This window comes from Nycticebus coucang, chromosome 5 (assembly GCF_027406575.1).
Source record: "Nycticebus coucang isolate mNycCou1 chromosome 5, mNycCou1.pri, whole genome shotgun sequence".
In the NCBI taxonomy this organism is placed as follows: domain Eukaryota; kingdom Metazoa; phylum Chordata; class Mammalia; order Primates; family Lorisidae; genus Nycticebus; species Nycticebus coucang.
The window spans coordinates 39,352,236-39,377,958 of NC_069784.1; the positions used below are offsets into that span (position 1 = coordinate 39,352,236).

The following is a 25,723-nucleotide window of genomic DNA, read 5'->3' on the forward strand; positions in this document are numbered from 1 at the left end:
ATAATCTGATGCCACTTTTCCCTTCCAACCTTATTAACTCGTTATTCTCCAACAAAATTCCTCAGGTATAGTTCAAGTCATTTGTTCAAGCCATATTATCCCCTACCCTTGCACCACTGCTTGTGCTGCCTCCCCTGGCATACATTCTTCTGCCTATCCAAATTTCACACCTCATTCACGAAGCCTTCTGTGATTGTGCTCTTTCGAAAGTCCCATTATAATTACCATAGTTATTTCTATGAAGGAATCACTGACAAGAGTGAGAACTCTGCAAAGCATTCTAAAGAATTCCATGAATCTTTTGCTTAACATGTCTGCAGATTGAATGACCATATCTCACACATTAATTTTCAAGTATATAAAGTTGTAACTTTATTTAGAAGTGTTACTAAATGTATTCCAGCTTTTTTTTTTTTTTTAGAGACAGAGTCTCACTTTGTTGCCCTCGGTGGTGGAGTACCATAGCGTCACAGGTTACGGCAACCTCCAACTCTTGGACTTAAGCGATTCTCTTGCCTCAGCCTCCCAAGTAGCTGGGACTTACAAGCACCCGCCACAACGCCCAGCTATTTAAATGTATACCAGCTTTTTATTATTTAATTTCTTAATCAAAAAGTATGTGCACAATTACAGGAAATGAACTGTAAAAAAATTTATGTAAAAACTGAGTGCTAATCCTTCTAATTTAAAGATGCAGGCTAAATATATTCATTTCCATTAGCTCCACTCCTTCCTCAGGCCTGTTAATACAAAAATTAAATGGCTTAAAAAAAAAAAAAGGCACAATTCTACTAAAATGAAGAGAATGGGAGAAGATACAGCAACAAAACTTTGAAGCTAGAAAGAAAAGTGGTTAGTGATAATTCACTTAAGCAGACCTGAGAAATTCAAATCCTAAAATAGCACTAAAGAAGGTCAAGAAACAACCTGGGCCAGGCACAGTGGCTCATTCCTGTAATCGTAGCTTGTTGGGAAGCCAAAGTGAGATAACTGCTTGAGGTCAAGAGTTTGAGATCAACCTGGACAACACAGCAATACCCTATTTCTAAAAAAAAAAAAAAATTTGGCTCGGTGCCCACAGTACAGCAGTTATGGTGCCAGCCACATACACGCAGGGTGGTGGGTTCAAACCCAGTCCAGGCCAGCTAAACAACAATGACAACTGCAACAAAAAAAATAGCCGGGCGTTGTGGTGGGCACCTATAGTCCTAGCTACTTGGGAGGCTGAGGCAAAAGAATCGCTTAAGCCCAAGAGTTGGAGGTTGCTGTGAGCTGTGATGACACGGCACTCCACCAAGGGTGACATAGTGAGCCTCTGTCTCAAAAAAAAATACAAAAATAAAAATAAATAAAAAATTTAAAAAATAAAATAAAAAATTAGCTGAACTAAAAAATTAACGGGTGGCACATTCCTGTAGTCCCAGCCACTCCGGAGGATGAGGGGAGGGGGGAAGGATAAGGATTAGTCAAATTCATTCAAAGCTGTGTCACTACACTGAAGAATGGGTCCCAAGTAAGATACCCTTAAAAAACAAAAACAGAAAAGACAATCGGATTTATATGATAAGACCACAAAAAAAAAGAAAAGAAAAGAAATGGTGGCAACAAGGACTTTTGGAAATGGAAATGAGGGAGAAGTTAAAAATTGCAAGGTAGTTCAACATCTGCTTAAGAAACAGAGTCCCCATCCCCTCCTCTGTGCTGTAAAGCTAGATGACTGCCCTCATCCCCACTCCTGCAGAAAATGTCAAGGCTTCTCTGGAGAACAAAAAACAGAGGGTCTCTGGATTGGGGAACATAAAGCAGTCTAAGGCAGGAGTACTCTACTGAAAACTGGGGAATTAAGTAAAAATTTACAAACCTAATGTTAAAAACCCCAGCCCAGCCTTCTTTCTCCATTTAGCTCTCAGAAGCCAACAGCCAAAAATACCATCCCAGCATGTAACAAGAGGAGGAGGCTTTCTCTAGAGTAGTGGTTTTCAAACTTTTTGACCAAAATTTACACTAAGACAGACATTTGATATAATAACCAAAATGTGCCAGATATAAATACATACCAGAAACAAAGTTTCTGAAAAAGTTTCATGAAAAAAATACTTAACCGATACTATGGGCAAGGCATTATATTTACTGCTCTAGTCCACTTAAAAAAGAAATGCTCCCTCCTCATGACCACTAACTCGATTGCAAGGTCCACTAACAGGTCTATACCTGCAGTTCAAAAAACACAGCTCTAAAGTATCTGACTAGCTCCAAAGGAAAAAATATTGAAAGTTAGAGAAAAAGTTCTTTAAGAAAAATAAAATAGGCTCCATGCCTGTGGCTCAGTAGCTAGGGCGCCGGCCACATAACACCAGAGCTGGTGGGTTCAAATCCAGCCCAGGCCTGCCAAACAACAATGACAATTACTACAACCACAAATTAGCCAAGCATTGTGGCAGGCACCTGTAGTTCCAGCTACTTGGGAGGCTGAAGCAAGAGAATCGCTTAAGTCCAAAAGTTTGAGGTTGCTGTGAGCTGTGATGCCACAGCACTCTACCAAGGGCAACATAGTGAGACTGTCTCAAAAAAAAAAAAAAAAAGAAAAAAAAAATTTCATCCCTAAAACAAGTACAGAATGCTAATAAGAAAAAAAAAAAACCCAAGAGCTTGAAAATTAAAAATTTTTTATAAACTACTGGAAAGGGGTTCATACCAAACTAAGGGAATAAAAAAAGAAAAACAACAACATGGGATCAAACACAAGAAGGAGTTAAAGGGAGTGCCTAGATTGATAGTGACAGGAAATTCTAAGTCTATAGCTGAGCAGCAGGTCCAGACAACCACCAGTACAGATTGGAGTAGGTCAGAGGGCTCCAAGATTTCTTTATGAATCCTTAACAAATACTTAATGTACCTGAATGTTTTGAAACTTTGGAATGAATTATTGTTTTGTAATTTAAAAATTAAGCAAAATTTTAAAGAAAGAATTACCAACTCAGAAAATGATTTCAGAAACAGAAAAATAATCATGGAACACACAATGGCTCAACTGTGAACAGCGTTTATAGTCATTCTAATAAAACTGTTGACTAATGATCTAAAAAAATTATGATATACAGGGTGGCCATAAAGTTTATGTGCCTAAAATTGCACACGAACTTTATGGCCTACCCTTATATAATATATTGAGAGGAATGCCCTACCCTGACCCTAGTAGGCAATTGTGTGTGGTAGGGTTAGAGGGTGTGGGATAGAAATCTTCATTTCTATCTCTCTATCTATCTATTCTGTGGATAATGCCTAAAAAAAAAAAGTAAACCCGTGTTCTAGAGACATAGAAGTACCTACAACATTATCAGCTAAAGTAATTTTAAGTGTTGCTTCTAAAAAACTGAAAATAGATGGGGCAGGCCTCAGGAATTGCTGTTTTTGTTTCAAGGTTTATGTAACTATTTTAACTTTTAAAAAAATTTATAGAAATAAACTATGAAAGGTTTTTGTTTTTTTTTTTTAAGAGCCAGGATCTGGTTCTGTCACCTAGGCTGGAATGCAATGGCATAATCATAGCTCACTGTAGCCTCAAACTTCTGGGTTCAAGTGATCCTCCTGCCTTAACATCCCAAGTAGCTGTGACTATAGGTATGCACCACCATGCCTGGCTACTTTTTTTTAATTTTAATTTTTAAAGAGACAGAGACTCACTACGTTGCCCAAGCTGGTCTCAAACTCCTGGCCTCAAGTGTCATCCAACCTTGGCCTTCCAAAGTGCTAAGATTACAGGTGTTATCCTACCTTTTGACTCTAAAACTACATCCATGCATACCTTAAAAATCAAATGAGCAAGAAAATTATGAAATCCTCAGAAAGGAAATAGCAGAAGATATTAACAAATGGAAGAACACACCATGCTCATGGATGGGAAGAATCAACATTGTTAAAATGTCTGTACTTTCCAAAGCAGTCTACCTATTCAATGCCATTCCTATTAAAATACCAACATCGTACTTTCAAGATTTGGAAAAAATGATTCTGCATTTTGTATGGAACCAGAAAAAAACCCGTAGAGCTAAGGCAGTTCTTAGTAATAAAAATAAAGCCCGGGGCATCACCATACCAGATTTTAGGCTGTACTACAAAGCCATAGTGGTCAAGACAGTATGGTACTGGCACAAAAATAGAGACATAGACACTTGGAATCGAACAGAAAACGAAACTAACATCTTACAACCACCTAATCTTTGATAAACCAAACAAGGACATACCTTGGGGGAAAGACTCCCTATTCAATAAATGGTGTTGGGAGAACTGGATATCCACATGTAAAAGACTGAAACTGGACCCACACCTTTCCCCACTCACAAAAATTGATCAAGATGGATAAAGGACTTAAATTTAAGGCATGAAACAATAAAAATCCTCAAAGAAAGCATAGGAAAAACACTGAAAGATATTGGCCTGGGGAAAGACTTTATGAAGAAGACTGCCATGGCAATTGAAACAACAACAAAAATAAGCAAATGGGACTTCATTAAACTGAAAAGCTTCTGTACAGCTAAGGAGACAACAACCAAAGCAAAGAGACAATCTACACAATAGGAAAGGATATTTGCATATTTTGAATTAGACAAAAGCTTGATAACTAGGATCTATAGAGAACTCAAATTAATCCACATGAAAAAAGCCAACAATCCACATGAAAAAAGCCAACAATCAGGGTGGCGCCTGTGACTCAGTGAGTAGGGCGCCGGCCCCATATGCCGAGGGTGTTGGGTTCAAACCCAGCCCCGGCCAAACTGCAACAAAAAAATAGCCGGGCGTTGTGGCGGGCGCCTGTAGTCCCAGCTGCTCGGGAGGCTGAGGCAAGAGAATCGCGTAAGCCCAAGAGTTAGAGGTTGCTGTGAGCCGTGTGACGCCACGGCACTCTACCCGAGGGCGGTACAGTGAGACTCTGTCTCTACAAAAAAAAAAAAGAAAAAAGCCAACAATCCCATATATCAATGGGCAAGAGACGTGAATAGAACCTTCTCTAAAGAAGACAGACGAATGGCTAACAAACATGAAAAAATTTTCATCATCCTTATCTTTTAGAGAAATGCAAATCAAAACAACCCTGAGATACCATCTAACCCCAGCAAGAATGGCCCAAATCACAAAATCTCAAAACTGAAGATGCTGGCGTGGATGTGGAGAGAAGGGAACACTTTTACACTGCTGGTGGGACTGCAAACCTTTCTGGAAGGAAGTATGGAGAAACCTCAAAGCACTCAAGCTAGACTTCCCATTTGATCCTGCAATCCCATTACTGAGCATCTACCCAGAAGGAAAAAAAACTTTTATCATAAGGACACTTGCACTAGACTGTTTATTGCAGCTCAATTTACAATCGCCAAAATGTGGAAACAGCCTAAATGCCCACCAACCCAGGAATGGATTAACAAGCTGTGGTATATGTATACCATGGAATACTATTCGGCCATTAAAAAAAATGGAGACTTTACACCCTTCCTATTAACCTGGATGGAAGTGGAAGACATTATTCTTAGTAAAGCATCCCAAGAATGGAGAAGCAGGAATCCTATGTACTCAATTTTGACATGAGGACAATTAATGACAATTAAGGTCACAGTAGGGGTGGGGGAAGGGGAGAGCAGAGAGAGAAAGAAGGAGGGAGGGGTGGGGAAAGGAAGAGCAGAGAGAGGGAAGGGGGGAGGGGAGGTGGAGCCTTGGTGTGTGCCACACCTTTTGGGGGCAAGACACAATTGCAAGAGGGACTTTACCTAACAAATGCAATCATTGTAACCTGGCTTATTGTACCCTCAATGAATCCCCAACAATAAAAAATAAAAAAAATAAAAATAAATCAAATGAACAGTAAGAAACCACTGATAGACAATTTATTTAGCACTATTGTTCTCTAATTGTTTTATGTATGCTATACTGATCTTGAATGCCCAATTGAACAGAACAGGAGAGAATTCACATCTACTTTTTAATTTTAACTAGAACAGTGGTTGTCAATGAGAGATGAGTTTTATCCTGTATGTATATCTGACAAATTCTGGAGATATTTTTAGTTGTCACCACTAAAAAAGTGAATGCCACTGACATCTAATGGGTAGAGGCCAGGAATGTTGCTAAACAACCTATAATGCACAGGATAGTCCCCCGAAACAAAGAATTATCAAGTCCAAAATGTCAACAGTCCCTGGGTACTACAATCATTCTGTGAAGGAAGTACTCTCGTAGCATCAGAATGAATTCTCAGCCTATTCAATATGGCCTCTAACTTAAATAACTTTCTAGGCTTCCAATCCAAAAAGAGGTCAATATTTTGAAACAAGGTGTTTAGTAAAATACAGTAGAACCTCTATAAGCTGACCATCCAAGGGACTCTAACAAAATGGTCAACATGTAAAGGTGGTGAAAATAAGGAACGAGGCCTATTGTACTGATATGCCCGTGTGGTGTGTCTGTCTATGAAAATAAGGTCAACTTAAGGAGGTGGTCAATGTAAGAGTGGTCAACTATGGAGGTTCTTCTGTATATCAAAATTCCAGATAATTTTCCCCCTCCAGATATTTCAATATTATAATTCTGCCTAAATTTCTTCCTCCAACCCTCTTTCTGGAGACTAGGAGAGGGAGAAAAGAAGATAGGGAACATTTGAACTAAATTTACATAGTATTTCTTGAATATAACTCATTAGCATAGTAAACAATAACTAGATGCTCAATATAATACAATTTTGACATTATCACAGATTTCTATTCCCTCTCCCAAGAAACTTACTCCAAAGGCACTTTTTTCTACTTCTGCTGGCCATATCTTACCCCATGCCATTCATATGGAACCTCCAAGTGAAAATTTCTGTTAGCCATTTTTAGCTATTCTCCAATTCCTTTTATACTACAAAAGCCTTACAATTATCAAATTCCTTTCCTATTGGCTACTGGTAAGTTGCTAAGGCAACAAACAATTTGTTTAAACTCCAAGTGCCTGAATTTTCATATAAATTAAGTCTTATCCATTAAGGGCTACCTCACTATCTCTCACCTAGCCCAACCAAACACTACAGAGATCAGATACCACCTAGTCATTTCTATACAATATGGAAATTACTAGCCCTAAGGAATTTAAAAGCAAGACCCAAAAAACTGAGGATTACTCCTTACTTGCAAGTCTAGGCAGAAATCTTGTCTTAGCTAAAGCTCAAAATAAAAGCTACAGCTTGAAATTCTGATAATCCAGCATTTCATAGAAGTATGTTTTTAATATAGGGACAAAGATTACTAAATATAAAAATAGGCACTTATAACTAGCTGATCATTTTCTGTCTAATTATCACAATGCTTCCACTTTCACTTCTGCCTTCAGCTTCAGATTCTCTTTTCCAGATTCTCATACAACCATTTTCCCACAAGGCACTCTTTCTAGAAACACAACAGACCTCTTCAATTATGTGAAGAATTGTCTTATGGAAGAAGTTTAAACATTCTATGTGGTTCAAGTACAAAATCAGGGCCAACGGGAAACTTCAGAAAGCTAGACTTTTGATTCAATACAAGGGTAAATTTCCAAAATCACCATGAACTGTTCCAAATAGAATGAGTTATCTTGTGAGACACTATTGTCACTAGAATTGTATAAATAGAGATTATTCAAATAGATGCTGTTTGGGAATACAAGAGGTGATTCAAACAGAGAGAAGAACTGGGCTAGATCATTGATTCTCAACCGTTGTCAGACATTAGAATAACTGGAGCTTGATACCTGGGCCGTACAACTAAATCAGAATTTCTAGGATGGGGCAGAAAAGCTAGACAGCTTTTCTGTTTCTTTTAAGCGTTTGCCAGTGATTCTTTTTCTTTTCTTTCCCCCTCTTTTTTTTTATTAAATCATAGCTGTGTACATTAATGCAATCACTAGATTTAAAGATCTTAACTACCCATATTTCCCTCACTGTTAGGTTCTTCTTAAAGATCCACCAACTGAAAATCTATTTAGATTACCCATAATCCAATAAATATAGTTCCCACATGATAGCTAACTTTATGTACAGACAGCTTACTTTTTAGTTTTGGGAATATTGCTTTGAACTACTTGATTTTATGTTATTAGATTACAGGACACACTTTTTATTCATTCCCTAAACTGTCTAGTACAAATTTACAACTTTACCTCAACAGGAATACAGAGGTGGTCAGTTACATGATTTGCTCAAGAATACAAAACATAGAAAATAGGTGGCGCCTGTAGCTCAGTGGGTAGGGCGCCAGCTATATACACTGAGGCTGGCATGTTGGAACCCAGTCCCACCTGCTAAACAACAACAAGTGCCAAAAAAAAAAAAGCCAGGGGTTGTGGTGGGCGCCTATAGTCACATCTACTTGGGAGGCTGAGGCAAGAGAACAGCTTAAGCCCAGGAGTTTGAGGTTGCTGTGAGCTGTGAAACCACAGCACTCTACCGAGGATGACAAAGTAAAACTCTGTCTCAAAAAAAAAAAAAAAAAGTTTTATATATATGTATATATATAAATAATGCAGATGCTAACTTTGAACTTCCACATACCTCTTTATAGTCAAGAGAATTATAGACACAAACATGTCCCTCCACTCCCATTGAGAAAAAGCTACTTACATAATTATGAAGTAGTTACCTGCCCAAAAAGTTTTAAAATAAATGTCAGCTATAGGATTGAAATTGTTATAAAAATGATTAATAACTGTTGCTATGCTGACTGACGGGGGGGAAAAAAGGTTAACAGTAGTTGAGTAAAGGGACATAAGAACATTTTCTAGAAGAATAATTAAAACACATTTATTCCAAATGTTCTGCCAGCAAAGGGTTAGGGTGCTGTGAAATTTCAAAACTATGCTACTTGCTACTATACCTTGATAGCCTCAATGGCATATTCCACTTGAAATAATCTTCCTTCAGGAGAAAAAGTATTCACCCCCCTGTAATTAAAAAAAAATTATTTAAAAATTTCAGAAATACTAGTCATACAGACACTCAACTTGAGTTTCGTGACAACTAGGTCAGACGGCAACAGCTTAAATACATGTTGCCAGTATTCTCTACTTCACCCACAACAATCCGTAGTAATTTTTTGGTACATTAACCATTTCTCAAGGAAATGAAACTTATATGTAAAACACTTCCACCCCATCCCAGAGTCTTCCCAAAGTGACCAAATGAGAGCAAGTGACTTTTTTTTTTGCTTTAATCCTGAATCAAGATACCAAACCATTTAGTGAATGAAGTTCATGCCCCAAACTATCAGGCAATTCCCAAGAAAATGTTTGTTTTTCCTTATCCTCTTCCCATTATGTGCATTTGATGATAATATCTTAATATTTTAATATCTTAATATCTAATATTTTCTTATAATATCTTAATATCTAATATTTTCTAGTGAAAATCAGTCACAGAAACATTTCTGCACTTATTTGTATGATTTAGTATTGTTATCTTAACAATAGGTTGAGAGTTCCTAAAGCTTGACCTAGTTCATTCACTCAAAAGATATTGATACCAATTACATGCCTTTTCTCTCTAAAACACATCCCCATCTTTCCTTGCTCCATTGTGTTGGATGAAGTACATGCTTATGAAGAAGAGGCACCAATCGTGATCTTAATTATAAGAGCTTTGAACATACAATGAACACTTTAAAATATCTGAACAAATGAATGACAATATTATAGTTATAATCCTTGATTTATAAAATCTGGACTTTATAACAGGTAATTTTCAAATTTGTTAAGTACAGTATTTTCAAATTTATTTCACCATAGCTCTTTTTAAAAAAGAAATTTTACATGTAATCCTAAAATATAAAACAGGTAATAATCAAAGCTGATATTTACTAACTGGACTTTAAATGATTTAACTAACTTAATCTTCAAAATGACCCTAAGAAGTAGTATTTTCTAAGGCAAATGCTATTTTACAGATGAAGAAGTTGAGACACAGGGAGGGATTGAGTAAGAGGCAGAGCTGGAATTAGAATTTAGACAATGTGACTATAGAGACCAAGCTCTCAGCTATTCCACCATTTTGCCTCTGGGAGTTATCTTGACTAATTCAGAGGTGTAGAGAGAATCTTACTACCCCAGCACCCGGATTTGCTCCTGAGGCAATATCCCTGAGGCCATTTAAAAGGAAGCTTAGGGCTCTGAAGAACAGTTTAAAAATCACTGAAACAAATGTTTGAAGTCAAAAGGCCTGGGATTGAGTTCTAGCCCTGTCACTTACAGATTTAATTTCCTCATCTGAAAAAATAATAATGCTCATCCTGCCTTTGTCACAAGACAATTGATTACTGCATGGCACAGAGTATGAAAGAACTGACCACCCACGGCGGCTCATGCCTGCTATCCCAACACTTTGGGAAGCTGAGGCGGGAAGATCATTGAGGCCAAGAATTCAAGACCAGCCTGAACAACAAAGTGAGACCACCTCCACCCTGCCTGCCATCTCTATTATTAAAAAAGAAAGAACACTGTAAACTGTGAATCACTATGTGATTGTAGTATCATTTTCATGCTAGTTTAGAAATGACAACATAGTGAGGTATTACTATGTCCTCTGGAATATGGGCTCTGTGCTCTTAGCCCTCTTCACACTTTACTGTCTGAGTTCTTTCATCTATGACAAGCATGAACTACTTCCAAATCTCTATTACCAGTCTGAACTCTTTCCTAATTAATCCAAACACCTGCCAAAAATTTCCACTTGCACATCCCATTAGCAGCTAACACTCAACATTTTCCAACCTGAACCATTATCTCTTTAAATCCAGCCACTCTCAAAATCAGCTTCATCTCCTGCCATTCCTACTTCAGTTTTAACACATCTCCAATCTCCCACTTACCCAAGCTAGAAAGTTGTGAATGATTAGACTCATTCCTCATCTTCTCCCATATCCAACCATATCCCAAGGCATATCAATTAATATCAACTCCTCCTCTACTGTAATGTATCACTCAGAGTCTCACTCCATGCCCTGGGTAGACTGCCATGGCATCAGACCTCACAGCAACCTCAAACTCTTGGGCTTGAGCAATCCTCTAGCCTCAGCCTCCCGAGTAGCTGGGACTACAGGTGCCAGCCACAATGTCTGGCTAGTTTTTTCTACTTTTTATGAAACGGGGTCTCACTCTCACTCAGTCTGGTCTCAGCTCGTGAGCTCAAGCAATCCACCCACCTCAGCCTCCCACAGTGCTAGGATTACAGGCATAAGCCACAGCACCCAACCTCAAGACTCAGTTTAAATATCAGCTCCTTTGTGAAGTTTTCCATGATCCTCTAACATTGAATGCAATCACATCAAAACTTCCATAGGGTTGATCTGAATTGCTCTAATGGCATTAATACATTTCTGACTCATAAAACAATTACTTCTGTAAACATTTCTTTAAAAGATAGTCACCTATATGATAGCAAGGATAGTGATTCTGTCCAGTGCTGTATGACCAGCACCTAAAATACTGCCTTTTACACAGCAAGCACTCCAGTACATTAGCTAAGTGAATAAGAAAGGGATGTGTTGGTTAGGTGTGATGGCTCATGCCTATAATCTCAGCATTTTGGGATCCCAAGGCAGGAGGATCACTTGAGCCCAGGAATTTGATATCAGCCTGCGCAACACAGAAAGACCTTGTCTCTGTAAAAAAATTTTTTCCAACAATTATCTGGGCATGACAGCACACACGTAGTCCCCTCTGTTTGGGTGGCTGAGGCAGGAGGATGCTAGAGCCCAGGAGTGTGAGGCCGCAGTGAGCTATGATGATGCCACTGCGCTCTAGCCCAAGCAAAAGAGTGAGACCCTTCTCTAAGAGAAAAAAAGAAGAAAAAGGGGGGGGGGTGTATTTAGGCACTGGGAATATACACAATGAGTAACAAAGCAACCAATACATATGTCCAGTAAATGATCACAAAATTTAATAAAGGCTTTCTGACAAGGATAATAACTGCCATGGTACACACCCTAACTCTCAGAATATCTTCCAAAGATGGTTCTGTTCAATGCTTTGGAAGCTAATATTGATTAATGAAGTCATTTTATAGGCTAGCAGAAAAGACATAAGTTTTAAGACTTCACATACATGTATTATGTGTCAGTAAAAAGATGAAAAAGTGGTAATGCCAGGTGACAAAACTTTGACAGGGTCAACATATACCTGACAAGAAATGCAGTCTCTCAAGCCACCTATCTAGGACAAAGAAACTTTCCTGGCTTTAATAATAAACCAAACAGCCAGTAGACATCCCCACAGAGGAGAAAAAATTCATTTCAATTTAAGCTGGGGGGAGAGAAGGGGCAGAGGGGAGGAAAAGGGTTTGGGATGCTCCCACTTAATGGGCACGAGGTAAGGGTGTATGGCACACCTTTTGGGTGGGGGACACAACTACAAGAGGGTCTCTGCCTAACAAACTCAAATATTGTGACCTGGTCGTACTCTCACATTAACCTGAAATTTAAAAAAAAGGAGAAAAATAAAATGAAATAACTCAAACAATAGCTGCGTGAAAACTTAACTGATAAAAACAGAAACTGAAAGTAAAAATGTCCACAGCATATACATGTACAATTTAATAACGTCAGCATTTCCAAACCCTGAAAGTTTTTTTTAGCTTGTTTTAGCTTTTTTAAAAGTCAGAACAACCTAAGTTAAGTGATATCAGCATGATGAGAAATCTCTTGAAAACCATTCTGAATTCCAGTTCCTTTAAAATCAGACTCCAGACAATGTATCTGAGCATTGCTGAGAATGCCTTAGAGCTTTCGCAGAGACTACCGATCACAGCACGCCCTACAACAAACCCATTACACAGTCTCCAGCTGCACAGTCTTCCAGGCACCACCTTTATCCTCTTTTAAAAGGCAGTCACGTTAGGCACCAAAACATAAACCGGAAAGGGGTTGACCTCCGCCCTTCTGCGGGTTAAAGGTAGCAGTCCCAGCCCCTAAAGCCTTCCTCCCTAAGCACAAACTGGAGCTTTTCATTCCGCACGGAGTTAGGGATCCAGCGGTGACTCAGCGGTAGGGCAAGTGTGGACGATATGTCCAAGTCCAGCTTGGGGAACCACGGTGGGTGCCTGGAGAGTGCCAGAGATCCCCAGGCCTGGCCAGCATTGGATTTCTGGGGCGCCCCATGACACGGCAGAACCCTGGCTGCGGTGCGGCCCCGGGCCTGACCACTCATAATCCCGAACCGGCTTTCCCCTGCCACACAGACCTGTCGTACTCAGACCGGGTGAGAAACATGGTGAGAGTAGTAGCAGGCGGCAGCGGCTACACCGGGATCCTGAGGACCAACACGACTCCACTAGCACCAACTCACCCACACCGCCACAGAACCAAAGGCCCTGGTCCCAAGTGCGCGTGCGCCCGCGACCTCGTTAGCCCGCCCTCCTGTGCCTGCCTCCTATTGGCTGATCTTAGTTCCCCCTGAGGTAATTGGGCCGACGCTTTCCCCTTCAGGACTCCGTAGGTCCAGCGGGGCGGGACAACGCGCATCCTTCCGCTTTAAATCGCTAGTAGTTGCTAAGGGCGATGGGAACCCAGGGCATGCGGTGAGATTTCGGTTTTTATAGTAGATGTGAGCCCGCTCCAAGATTGGCAACAGGGACAGCTTGCACGGAGGGTTGAGCTGTCTCGATCCTGATTTGATAAGGTCCCTCGTCGGTTTCCGTAATCCCAGCCGAGCACGTTTTTCCGGTTTTTTCCGCCTTCTGCACCTGCCAGTACTTAATGCGATTCCCTTTCGTCCAACTCTGGTGAAGTTTTCTTCCCCATTCTTTGTAGAGGGCTCCAGGACTCGTGATGAGTACGCTTCGGATATCTGAGCTGGCGCTGTGGCGAGTCCAGTGGCTTCAGCCAACCTGGCTCGTTTGTTGAGAAAAGTTGGTGGGTTTTAGTATGTAAGCGTCTTCAAGTTTCCGCACGGTTCAGGTAATTTTACTAACTTTCTTGGATCCCTCCCCTCAGTACAGTTTTCAAGCCTGATAATCCAGAGTTCAGGATCCCAGATTCAAACTGTTCTCTACTTTTCTTTTTTCTTTTTTTTTTTGGCCGGGGCTGGGTTTGAACCCACCACTTCCGGCATATGGGACCGGCGCCCTACTCCTTGAGCCACAGGCGCCGCCCTCTCTACTTTTCTTGTTTGTGAAAAATAAGGGCCTACTTCCCTGTATATGAGTTTTTACTTCAATCATTTTATAAGGATATTTTTAAATAACAAGGGTTTTAAATTCAAGGATATTGGAGGATTTAACTAGCTTCAAATTCTTGCAAACCTCTCAAGAAATAGTAATTGACTAGTTCTGGCCAAATAAACATGGCAAGGGTACTAATGCAGGCCCATTGCTGCATAGTTTGGGACTCCTCTAATGGGCAAATTTGGCTTGAGGACTGTCCATTAGTCTAACTGAAACTTTATTAGAACTGTTCTGCAATCTAAGAAACTGCCTTTTCCTTGTCCTTCCTAGGTATCAGACTTGTATTATCTGCAGGCTCTCCCATCTTCTTCAGATCCCTTCCCTTGTATTCTTCCCAGATGTTTCTTCTAATAAATCTCTTACATGTTGTTAAGGGCTGAATTGTGCCCTTCCCCAAATTCAGATATTGAAGTCCTAACCCCTAGTACCTCAGAATGTAGCTATTTGGAGACAGGACCTTTTAAAAAGTGCTTAAATTCAAGTGAGGCCCTTAGGGTGAGCCCTAATCCAATCTGACTGGTGTCTTTGTAAGAGGAAATTTGAACACAGAGACACCAGGGGCAGGTGCACACAGAAAAAGCCCTTGAGAAAAAGTTTGCTATCTCCAAACCAGAGAGAGGCCTCAGAAGAAACCAACCTGTCAAAATCTTAATCTTGGACTTCTAGCGTCCAGAACTAAATTTGTCAAATAAATTCTCAGAAATAAATGTTTGTTGATTAAGCCACCCAGTCTGTGGTATTTTGTTACAGCAGCTAATACACATATCAAATCCCATCATGGCATTTGCTTCTCAAAGGACCCAAACTAACACATGTGCTAGGAGAGATCCAAGAAAACATAAGGTGAGATTTCAGACAAACTCACTACCTGGTGGGCAAAGAGGGTGCCATCTTGAGTAGTGTTGGAGCATGAGTATTTTCTAGTATAATGTGGCAACCCAGTTGCTAAAGTTTTCTCAGTGGTGACCTTGGAGACTGTCCCAGTGGAGGGTAAAGCTGTCTCAGGTACAATTTCATGCATTTGAAATATATGGGGGAATGGTGCCTTTGAAGACAGAGTTGTCTGGTGACTACTAAGTTGTGTTCACACTGTAAAGAGGAATAAAGAGAAAGCAAGGTTCCCTGTCATTAATGGCCAAATGTAAAAGACAGAGGGCGCCTTTAGTAGCTTACAAAGAGGCTTTTATCCCCTGCTATGGAAGCACTGACACAAGTTGAGCAGGACATGATAGAGTCACGCAGCTCTAGAGACTTTTTTTTAAAGCGTGAAACAAAGTTTATTTAGAGAGAGAAAGATAGATTTACAGAGCAAGATACGTTCACCATAGGCAAAAAACAGGCCACCATCATGACAAAAAAGGCTTTGGTTATGGTCTGGGGTCCTGATTTATACTGTCTGGGTGGGGCCTTCCTCATGGTTCAGACATTACCATGGAACCACTTTGATACCATTTTGCTGGACAGTTAATGACACAATAATTAGCCTTAGGTTACTCTAGGTTACTTTCCGAATTCTATTGTGCGTGGGCTGCCTGGCCAGCAGCTGGGGATTTCCTGTATTCCTTGGCAGATTAGCAGGGGTTCCTCCATTCCACTGGTGGCAGTTGCTCAACATAGGCCAACTCTAAGATGGAGTATGCTGGTCCTTTTTCCCAGGTGGGGCAACTGATCAAGGCAGTACCAAACAGAGCACCTTCGTTGTCCTTTTTCTCTAGGACAGCTGGAATCCTATCCACCTAACATTTACCCACTTTATTCTAGAGGCACAAATCATTGGGTAGGGGTGTTAACTGGCTGCTTCCTGCTGAGTAGGGCCAATGATTCCTCTTAGGGTGGTCTCTTGCAGCCTCCCCAGGGGTCTCTCCGGGGGATTTCAATATATGCCCTCACTCGATGGTTGTAGTTGGAGGTGTAAAAAGGAGGCAGGTCAGAGACTGTAGGACCATCTTTAGCTTAATGGTCTCTAGGTGGAATGAAATTAATTTAGTTAGAAAATTTATGAGTGATGCCAATATGAGAATTCCTAGGATGTAAAGTAATAGGGTGACCAAGGGAATTACCAGGACACCCATGAGGACCTAGAGGTCTTACCTCACACCTGGAGATTGGAAGCAGACTCTAGGATACCACTGATGTCCTGAATCTGTCTGGGCTTGTTAACCAAAAAAAAAAAAAATATGGACAAGGGGTGGCACCTGTGGCTCAAAGGAGTAGGGCACTGGCCCTATATACTGGAGGTGGTGGGTTCAAACCCAGCCCTGGCCAAAAACTGCAAAAAAAAAAAAAAAAGGACAAGCATAACTACCCTGTTTCCCCGAAAATAAGACCTACTTACAGGAAAGATAAGACGTCCCCTGAAAATAAGACCTAGCGCATCTTCGGGAGCACACCTTAAAATAAGACACCGTCTTATTTCGGGGAAGCAGGATAGCAGTGTGATTGAGCCTTAGGGTGTGTTCAGTTTGGTTTGCCAGGGCAAAAGGTGTCTTGCCCACAGGCAAACAGTTTGTATTATTTATCCAAAGGAGCCACAGTAAGAGAAGTCCAAGGTAGCAGACATCCTCCAAAGGAGTACACAGTATTTGTCTCTGGTATTGAAATCTTTGCCTGTAGGAGCTAGATGAGTTTCATTTGGTCTTTCCTTGGCTTCACCTGAGAACAAGCAGCACTAGGTCTCCCCACTGACAGGACTAGGGCAAGAAGGTTCTCTAGGCAGTAGTTTGTGTTCTTGTAATGTCTGCAAAAACTGAGCTACTTAAAGGGTGTGTTGGTGTCCAGCCATTTCCTAAGTCACGGCACCAAAATGTCAGGGTTCAGACAGTTTTCTGCATTCTTGGTTCTTGGTGTGCTCTTGGCCAAAGAATATCAAGACCCACTAAAAGCAAGGCAAGCACGAAACAAAAGTTTGTTGAGGAAGAGAAAGATAGGATTACAGAACAAGAGCAAGGTATGGGTTTACAGAGCAAGATAATGTTCACCCTAGACAACAAACGGGCCACTTTGTGACAAAAAAGGGCCACTCCAGAGACAGTTAAATGTGTGACCAAAGGAGGTTGGGCCCCTGGTTGGGAAAGCCTGAGACTCTTAGACAAAAAATGGTTCATTTGGAGGGACATCCTTAAGGAGGTTTGCTCTGCAGACCGCTGAGTACTTTCAAAACAGCAGAGGTGATCTGCCTCTCTCTCCATAGAGAGCAGTACTTTCCAATACTGAAACATAATACAGAGCCACTCCCCCACAAAGAAACAGGAGTTGCTTCTCCCTCCTCTCCTGGATGCCAGGCTGATAGCTAGAGTTCACAGGAGCATAACCCAGCTGGGAACATGCTGGACCTGATAAAGGAGGAGAGAGTGTAAATATTACTTAGCATATGCAGACGGAAGCACAGGGAGTACTTGGATTAAATTTTGAGGTTGCTTCATCAAAGAGGCTGGAATATAAAACTGGATAATCAAGATTCATTGACTTCGGGGCACTTTAAAAAAAATTTTTTTTTTATTGTTTCAGGTTAATTGAGGGTACAAAGAATCAGGTTACAATGTTTGCATTTGTTAGGTAAAGTCCCTCTTATAACTGTGTCCTGCTCCCAAGAGGTGTGCCATACACCCTAACATTGTGCCCATTAAGTGGGAGCACACACATCCCCACCCTTCTCCCCTCTCCTGGCTCCCTCGTTCCCCCGCCCCCCACCGTGAATTGATTTGAGTTTTTCTTTTATGTGGGTGTGTATTAGATTGTCTACTGGCTTCATATTAGAATTGAGTACATTGGATTCTTCCTTCTCCATTCTTGTGATGCTGTACTGAGAAGAGTATGTTCCAAATCCATCCACCTAATGCAAAAGGTATAAAGTCTCCATCTTTTATAATGGCTGAACAGTATCATCTTCATTGTACTTTGTCTTGTGCCTAAATTACAATATTCTTTTTAATTGCAATGTCATTATTTGTGCACATATGTGTTTCTCGGGTAAATTGTCAGATCTTACATGGCCTTGAACCTTCAGCCTTGAAAATATCTCTTGATAAATAGCTGTTTGAAAAAGGCTGGAATGTAAAACTGGATAATTGAGATTCATTGACTTTGGGGAATTTCTTGAGATACAGGATTTAACACCCTAGTAGAGACTCTGGGGAATGAAACAAATCCTTGCTGGGAGACTCTTCGAAATCTGGGTGGAGTGATGGTGAATACTGAACAAAATAGAAACATCTGAGTTCCCCTGGGACATAACAGAGGAATGAATAAAAGGACTGGGGAGGTGGGTGTGCTGGAATGGATTTATTATGTGAGGCCAGAAGACCCACTGGAGGATTATGTTTCAGAAGGCTCAGAAGATACATCATTGACCAAGGCCGTCAGAAATGCTCTGATAGAGCCAGGCATGGTGACTGATACCTGTAATCCCAACACTTTGGGTCCAAGGTGGGAGGATTGCTTGAGCCCAGGAGTTTAAGACCAGCCTGAACAACACAGTGAGACCTTATCTCTGGGGAGGAGGGAGAGCAGACAGGTGCTAGTCCTAGCTACGTGGGCAGGGGTGAAGTAGGAGGATTGCTTGAGCTCAGAAAGTTAAGGCTGCAATGAGCACGATTATGTCACTGCTGTTCAGGCTGGGTGACAGTGCAAGACTGTCTCAAATTTTTTTAAATTAAAAAAAAAAAAAGCTCTAGTAAGAAAGGCAACACCCCCAAGAGCATCACAAAGTAGTTCTCTGCAGTCCTTGGCTTACAATTAGAGAAGCAGTCACAGAGCTGGAGCACTTTAATAACTATGGGAATGATATCACAGAACTCACCCGCTGAATAATAGAGGCCAGATGGTGGTGCTTAGTTACCAGAATCCAAAAGGCCCAATTACTATACAGAGCAGCAAGATCTAGCAAGAGAAGCAAAGTAGAAATGTCTGAGTTGTCTTGGCATATGGTAGAAGCCATCCCCCACTTTTAGCCATATATTTCAGTAATCTCTCTCACACTGGAAGTACCAGACACATGAAAAGATGGAATTTGGAGCTTTTGAAGTTAATTTTTTTTTTTTTTTTTTTGTAGAGACAGGGTCTCACTTTATGGCCCTCGGTAGAGTGCCGTGGCCTCACACAGCTCACAGCAACCTCCAACTCCTGGGCTTAAGTGATTCTCTTGCCTCAGCCTCCCGAGTAGCTGGGACTACAGGCGCCCGCCACAACGCCCGGCTAGTTTTTGGTTGCAGTTAGGCCGGGGCCGGGTTTGAACCCGCCACCCTCGGTATATGGGGCCGGCACCTTACCAACTGAGCCACAGGCGCCGCCCTTGAAGTTAATTCTGTATCAACTTAATCACCACAGGTACCCAGATATTCGATCAAATGTTATTCTGAGTATGTCTGTGAGGGTGTTTCTGGATGAGATTAACATATGAATTAGGCCAGTAGAGCAGATTGCCCTCCCTAATGTGGATGAGCCTCATTCAATCAATTGAAGACCAGAGTAGAACAAAAAGGCTGATTAAGAGAACACTCTTCCTATTTGACTACTTGAGCTGGGACATTGGTCTTTTCTGGCCTTTGGGCTTGGACTGTAACAGAACCTCTTCTTGGAGCTCTAGCCTACCAGCTTTCAGACTTGAATTTACACAATCTCACCTGGTCTCAGACCCTCACACTTGGACCAGTACTACACATTGGTTTTCCTGGATCTCCAGCCTGTTAATTGCAGATCTTGGAATTTATCAGCCTCCATAATCACGTGAAACAACTCCTTACTCTCTTTCTCAGTCTCCATCCAGGGGTCCTCAAACGATGGCCTGTTGGCCACATTGTATTTGTTACCGTTTTGTTTTTTTACTTCAAAATAAGATATGTGCAGTGTGCATAGGAATTTGTTCATAGATGTTTTTTTTAAACTATGGTCCGGCCTTCCAACAGTCTGAGGGACAGTGAACTGGCCCCCTGTTTAACAAGTTTGAGGACCCCTGATATGCTATAGTTTAGATGTTTGTCCCTTCCAAATCTCATGTTGAAATTTTATCACCCATGTTGGAGGTGGGGCATAATGGGAGGTGTTCAGGTCATGGGGTGGATCTCTCATGAACAAATTAATGCCCTCCTTGGGGGTGGAGAATGACTGAGTGAGTTCTCATTCTATTAGTTTCTGCAAAAGTTCCCTCAAGAGCTGGTTGTTAAAAAGAACCTGGTACCTTCCCTTTCTCTCTTGCCTCTCCTCTTAACATGTGATCTCTTATATGCCAGCTCCTCTTCCCTTTCTTCAATAAGTGGAGGCCTGAGGCCCTTACCAGATGCAGGTGCTGGTACCATGTTTCTTGTACAACCTGAAGCGTGAGCCAAATATAGATGCACATACACACACGCATTATCTACTATTCATTCTGTTTCTTTGAAGAACCCTGGATAATACAGATTTTGGTATTGAGAGTTGGGTGCTACCATAACAGATACCTACAACTGTGGAAGCAGCCTTGGAACTTGAGCTTGGTAATGGGTAGAGGCTGGAAGAATTGTAAAATGTATGCTAGAAATACAGACATTAAGAGAAATTCTAGTGGAGGTCTCAGATAGAAATGAGGAACATTTTACTGGAAACTACAAGAAAGGTGATCCTTATAAAATGGCAAAGAACTTGGGTGAACTGTGTTCTAGTGTTTGTGGAAGGTAGATGAATTGAAGAAAGAATCATTAAGCAAAGAGGAACCGGAACTTGAAGACTTGGAAAATTCTTAGCCTATCCATATTGCAAATAAATTGAGAAAACATGTTCTAAAGAGAACACCAAAGATGTGGCCAGACTATCACCCAATAGAGAGTTAATGAGATTATATGAGAAGTATTGCTGGTTTGAACTGAAGGAGGTGAAGATAGGAAGAAATGAAGGAAAGCTGTCAGACTTCTTAGATGGGCTAGGATAATAGAGCCACTCTGCTGTGAATGTGCACTGTCTTTCAAGAAGAAGAAAAAGTGACCCCTAAGGCAATTCAGAAACCATCAGGGTCACTGCCTTGGTTTCAACAGGCCAGATGGCCTTTGCCTAAAACCTCAAGGTCAGGACCTTGGCCCGGCTGAGCCCTGGCAATGAGGAAGACATTGCCACCCTAGTGGGACTGGAGTGCAGAGCATTGGACTAAAGAGGATCATTCTCAATCCTTAAGAGCAACTGGAATTTGCCTTGCTTAGTCTAGGACTTGCTTGGGACATATCACCCCTTCCTTCTTCCTTATTTATGTCTCTCTTATGACTGTCCCAACATTATATTTTGGGACCCCTCTCTTAACATGTGATCTCTTTATATGCCAGCTCCTCTTCCCTTTCCTCAGTAAGTGGAGGCCATTCTTTTCAACATATACACTCCTTTTAGAAAAGCATAAAAGACATATTCACTTTTTGGAATGCTTATGTATTACATGCAGTATTTGTGGTTTATCTTCTCCCTGATTCCATGCAACATTCATTGAGGACCTACTATGTTTCAGGATAAGGTTTAAGTGTTGTAGTTCCAAAGATGAATAATGGAGGGGATATTTGGGGGGAGGAATCCAGGTTGGTGGGAGAAGTAGACATAAATGTAAAATACAGTGGAAATAAGTGCTAATAAAGATATATATAAAGTATCATGAAAGATAGGGATGAATGTAGGTAAGAGAAGACTTCCCATGTATGAGGGGTGAAACAGTATGGCTTGTGGTATGGCATAAAATGACTGGAAAATAAAACATTCCTCCTCAGTCTTCCTTATGGGTCTTTCTCCCTTATTCTCTCAATTTTTTTGATTCTTTGGAGTTCTATCCTTGGTTCCTGTTTTCATTTACTCTCACATCTGTGCTTTATTATATGTCAGTTAATCATTCCAAAAATCTGTCTCTTTAGCCTCCCGTAATATCTACATTAATAGATCAATAGTTAATCATTCCAAAAATCTGTCTCTTCAGCCCCCTGGAAATATCTACGTATCTATAGAATTCACCACGGCATTACCAATTTTCCTTCCTTTCTTGGGAAAAAAACCTCTCCCTGATGGCACTGACTGTCCAGCTACCACATCATTGCTTTGCTCCCTTTTATATTATAAAACTTCTTTCTTTCTGCTTCAAATGAGTCTTTTTATCTCCATTACTCTTATGAAGCTTCTCTTGTTAAAGTCACCAATAAACTTAACGTTGCCTAAACAGCAGCTTTTGACTACCCTGTTTCCCCGAAAATAAGACATCCTCCAAAAATAAGACCTACTTACAGGAAAGATAAGACGTCCCCTGAAAATAAGACCTAGCGCATCTTTGGGAGCACACCTTAAAATAACACACTGTCTTATTTTCCACTGTCTTATTTTCGGGGAAACAGGGTAGTTGATCATTTTCTCTTTCTTGAAAGACTGTCCTTCCCTCACACCCTTTCCTGATTTACTTCTCACCTCCCTGGCCACTCCTTCTCAATGTCTTTGTTGGATTCACTTTCTTTTCTCAACATTTAAGTACTGGAGTGTTTCTGGTGTGCCATCCTTGGACTTCTCTCATTTTTTGCTGACACTCCTTTATTAAGAAATCTTAACCAATTACCAATTCTATACCATTTTAAATGTCATCTATATTAAGCCAATGATTCCAAAAACTGTCTATCTCCAACTTCAACCCCTCCCCTCAACTCCAGATTCATATCTCGACTAGCCACTTGGATGTCTAACAATATTCCGAATTAAACAAGTCCACACTAAACTTTTGATTTCTTGCTGCCCAAACTTTATTCCCTTCAGTCTTTTCCACTTGAAGAACCAGTCTTCTCCAATGGTTCTACCATTTACTCTCTTGTTTAAGACAGAAATGTCAGGATCATCATTGATTCCTTTCCTTTTCTTTTCTCTTAATTTTTAAATTGTTTGAAAAATGTTTTATTTTTTAGAGATGAGATCTTGCTTTTGCTTAGGTTGGGATAGAGCTCCTGAGCTCAAATGATCCTCTTACCTCTGCCCTTCATTGTGCTAGGATTACAGGCATGAGCCCCCATGCCCGGCCTCCTCTCCTTTCCTAATACCCTCATTCAATGCATTGGCACATTCCATCAGCCTACTTTCAACATATATTCTAAATCTGATTAGTTAATTCTCACCAACTTGATTACTACTACTTTCATCCAAACCATCATCATTTACTACTTTGGTTCCTTCCTTCTAACTGGCTAAACCTGTTTTCACCGTCTCCTCACAATGATCTATTGTGAGTGATTCTTTTTTTTTTTTTTTTTTTGTAGAGACAGAGTCTCACTTTATGGCCCTCGGTAGAGTGCCGTGGCCTCACACAGCTCACAGCAACCTCCAACTCCTGGGCTTAAGCAATTCTCTTGCCTCAGCCTCCCGAGTGGCTGGGACTACAGGCACCCGCCACAACGCCCAGCTATTTTTTTGGTTGCAGTTTGGCCGGGGCCGGGTTTGAACCCGTCACCCTCCGTATATGGGGCCGGCGCCTTACCAACTGAGCCACAGGCGCCGCCCTGTGAGTGATTCTTTTACATGTAGGATATGCCACTCCACTGTTCAAAACTCTTCACATCTGGCTCGGTGCCTATAGCTCAGCAGCTAGGGCACCAGACACATGCCAGAACTGGTGGGTTCGAACCCGGTCTGGGACCTGCCAAACAACAATGACAACTACAACAAAAAAATAGCTGGACATTGTGGTGGGTGCCTGTAGTTCCAGCTACGTGAGAGGCTGAAGCAAGAGAATCTCTTAAGCCCAAGAGTTTGAGGTTGCTATAAGCTATGACACCACAGCACTCAACTGAGGGTGACATAGTGAGACTCTGCCTCAAAAAAAAACAAAAAACTTTTCACGTCACACTTAAAGTACAAAGTTCTTTCCTTGATCTGCGAGGCCCTCACTATCTGGCCTCTTTCTGTGTTCTGATCTTATTTCTTTCTTCTCTCCCCTTTCTTTTATTTTCAGTCACATTAATTTCATTGTTTTTTCTCAAATATATGCCAAGCACATTGATTGCCACCTCTGGACATTTGTGCTTGCTATTAACTTTGCCTGAAATATTCTTTTTTTTTTTTTAAGTTTTTGGCTGGGGCTAGGCTTGAACCCGCCACCTCCAGCATATGGGGCTGGTCCTCTACTCCCTTGAGCCACAGGCGCCGCCCCACCTGAAATATTCTTTTTGCAGATATTCACATGGCTCACTTCCTCACAACATTCAGATCTCTGTTCAAATATCACCTCCTCAGAGGGACGACCCTATCTAAAATAACTCCTTCATTTTCTATGCTTTTACTCTGCTCTACTTTTTCCCCTAGCTTGTAACACTACAGGAATTATATAAGGTATACATCTGTTTATTAAATATTATCTGCCTGCCTTATTAGAATGTAAGTTACATAAAAGTAAGTAATTTATTTATTTTGTTCAGGCTCTAAGTCTTATCTAGTCTACATAGTATATCTTAAAAATATCTTCAGTTCATCTTCTCCCCATTCCTACTATCTCTTTGTCTATTGGATAAAGTTTATTGGTTAAAGCTCTTTAACACAGCATTTAAGAAATTTCTAGGCAACTTCTTCCCACAACCTCCTCACCTTTACATTCTAGCAGTACCAAAATGCTTACATCTCATGCTTCTTGCCTCTGTCTTTGGGACATGCTTGTTCTTTTCTACTTAAATGCCCTTCCCTGACTCTCGAACTCACAAATTGATAAATATTAACCTCCTTTGTCCATGCTTCTATTGCATTTGCCATACCATGCTTGAATTTTTTTCTTACCTGTATGCCCCATATTAAACTGTGATCTCCTTAATGGAAAAGGGTAGTATTTTCATCAGGGTACAGATCCTATCACATAGTAAGGTGCAGATGGAGATGGGAGTAGGGCACAGGGAATGTTCAAAGGAGAAGGAACTATATATTATACACATTCTGAGGCATAAAGGAACTTGGAAAGAGAGAAGGCCAGTGTGACTGGAGCCTAGTGAATGAGGGGAAGAGTAACAGGAGAACAAATTAGAAAGACTGTGGAAATTACATCACACGAGGAATCATTGACTATGCTAAATATCTTGAATATTATTCTAAGAGAAATGGGAAGCCTCTAAAAGGTTTTAATAGGAAAATGATGAGATTAAATTTGCATTAAAAATTGAGAGGTGGACGGGACACTATTATAAATGGGACTTCAACCAGCAAACGCAAGCAGTATAACCTGGCTCATTGTACCCTCAGTGATTCCTCAACAGTAACAAAAAATTGAGATGGCTGTTACATAAAGGATGGATTGAAAGGACACAAGAATAAAAACAGAGACCAGATGGAGACTATTTTAAAATTCCAGCCAAAAGATGATGGTGGGTTGGGCCAGGGTAGTAGCATTGGGAATGGTAGGAAGTAAAAAGATTCAAGATACATCTTGGAGCTAGGATGAATAGAACTTAGTGATAGAACAAGTGAGGGGTAGGAAAGATAGATTTGTGCAAGTGAATGGCTGGTGAAATCATTTACTGAAACACAGTGGATTTGTCAGAGTAAGTCAGAAGAGCAATAGCT

At 40.8% G+C, this 25,723-nt stretch overlaps 1 protein-coding gene across 2 annotated transcripts in view; it reads right to left on the reverse strand.

Moving 5' to 3' along the window:
- Nucleotides 1-13,384, reverse strand: part of PSMA5 (proteasome 20S subunit alpha 5) — a 28,348-nt gene extending 14,964 nt beyond the window's left edge. The window contains exons 1-2 of one of the 2 annotated variants that reach the window (XM_053590500.1): nt 13,228-13,384; nt 8,874-8,940 (exon numbers count right to left, since the gene is read on the reverse strand). In XM_053590500.1, the coding sequence (XP_053446475.1) occupies nt 8,874-8,940; nt 13,228-13,256 (96 nt within the window). In that variant the 5' untranslated portion in view covers nt 13,257-13,384. The remainder of the gene's footprint in view (nt 1-8,873; nt 8,941-13,227) is intronic. The other variant, XM_053590501.1, reaches the window with a different exon arrangement.
- Between the last annotated feature and the right edge of the window lie 12,339 nt (nt 13,385-25,723).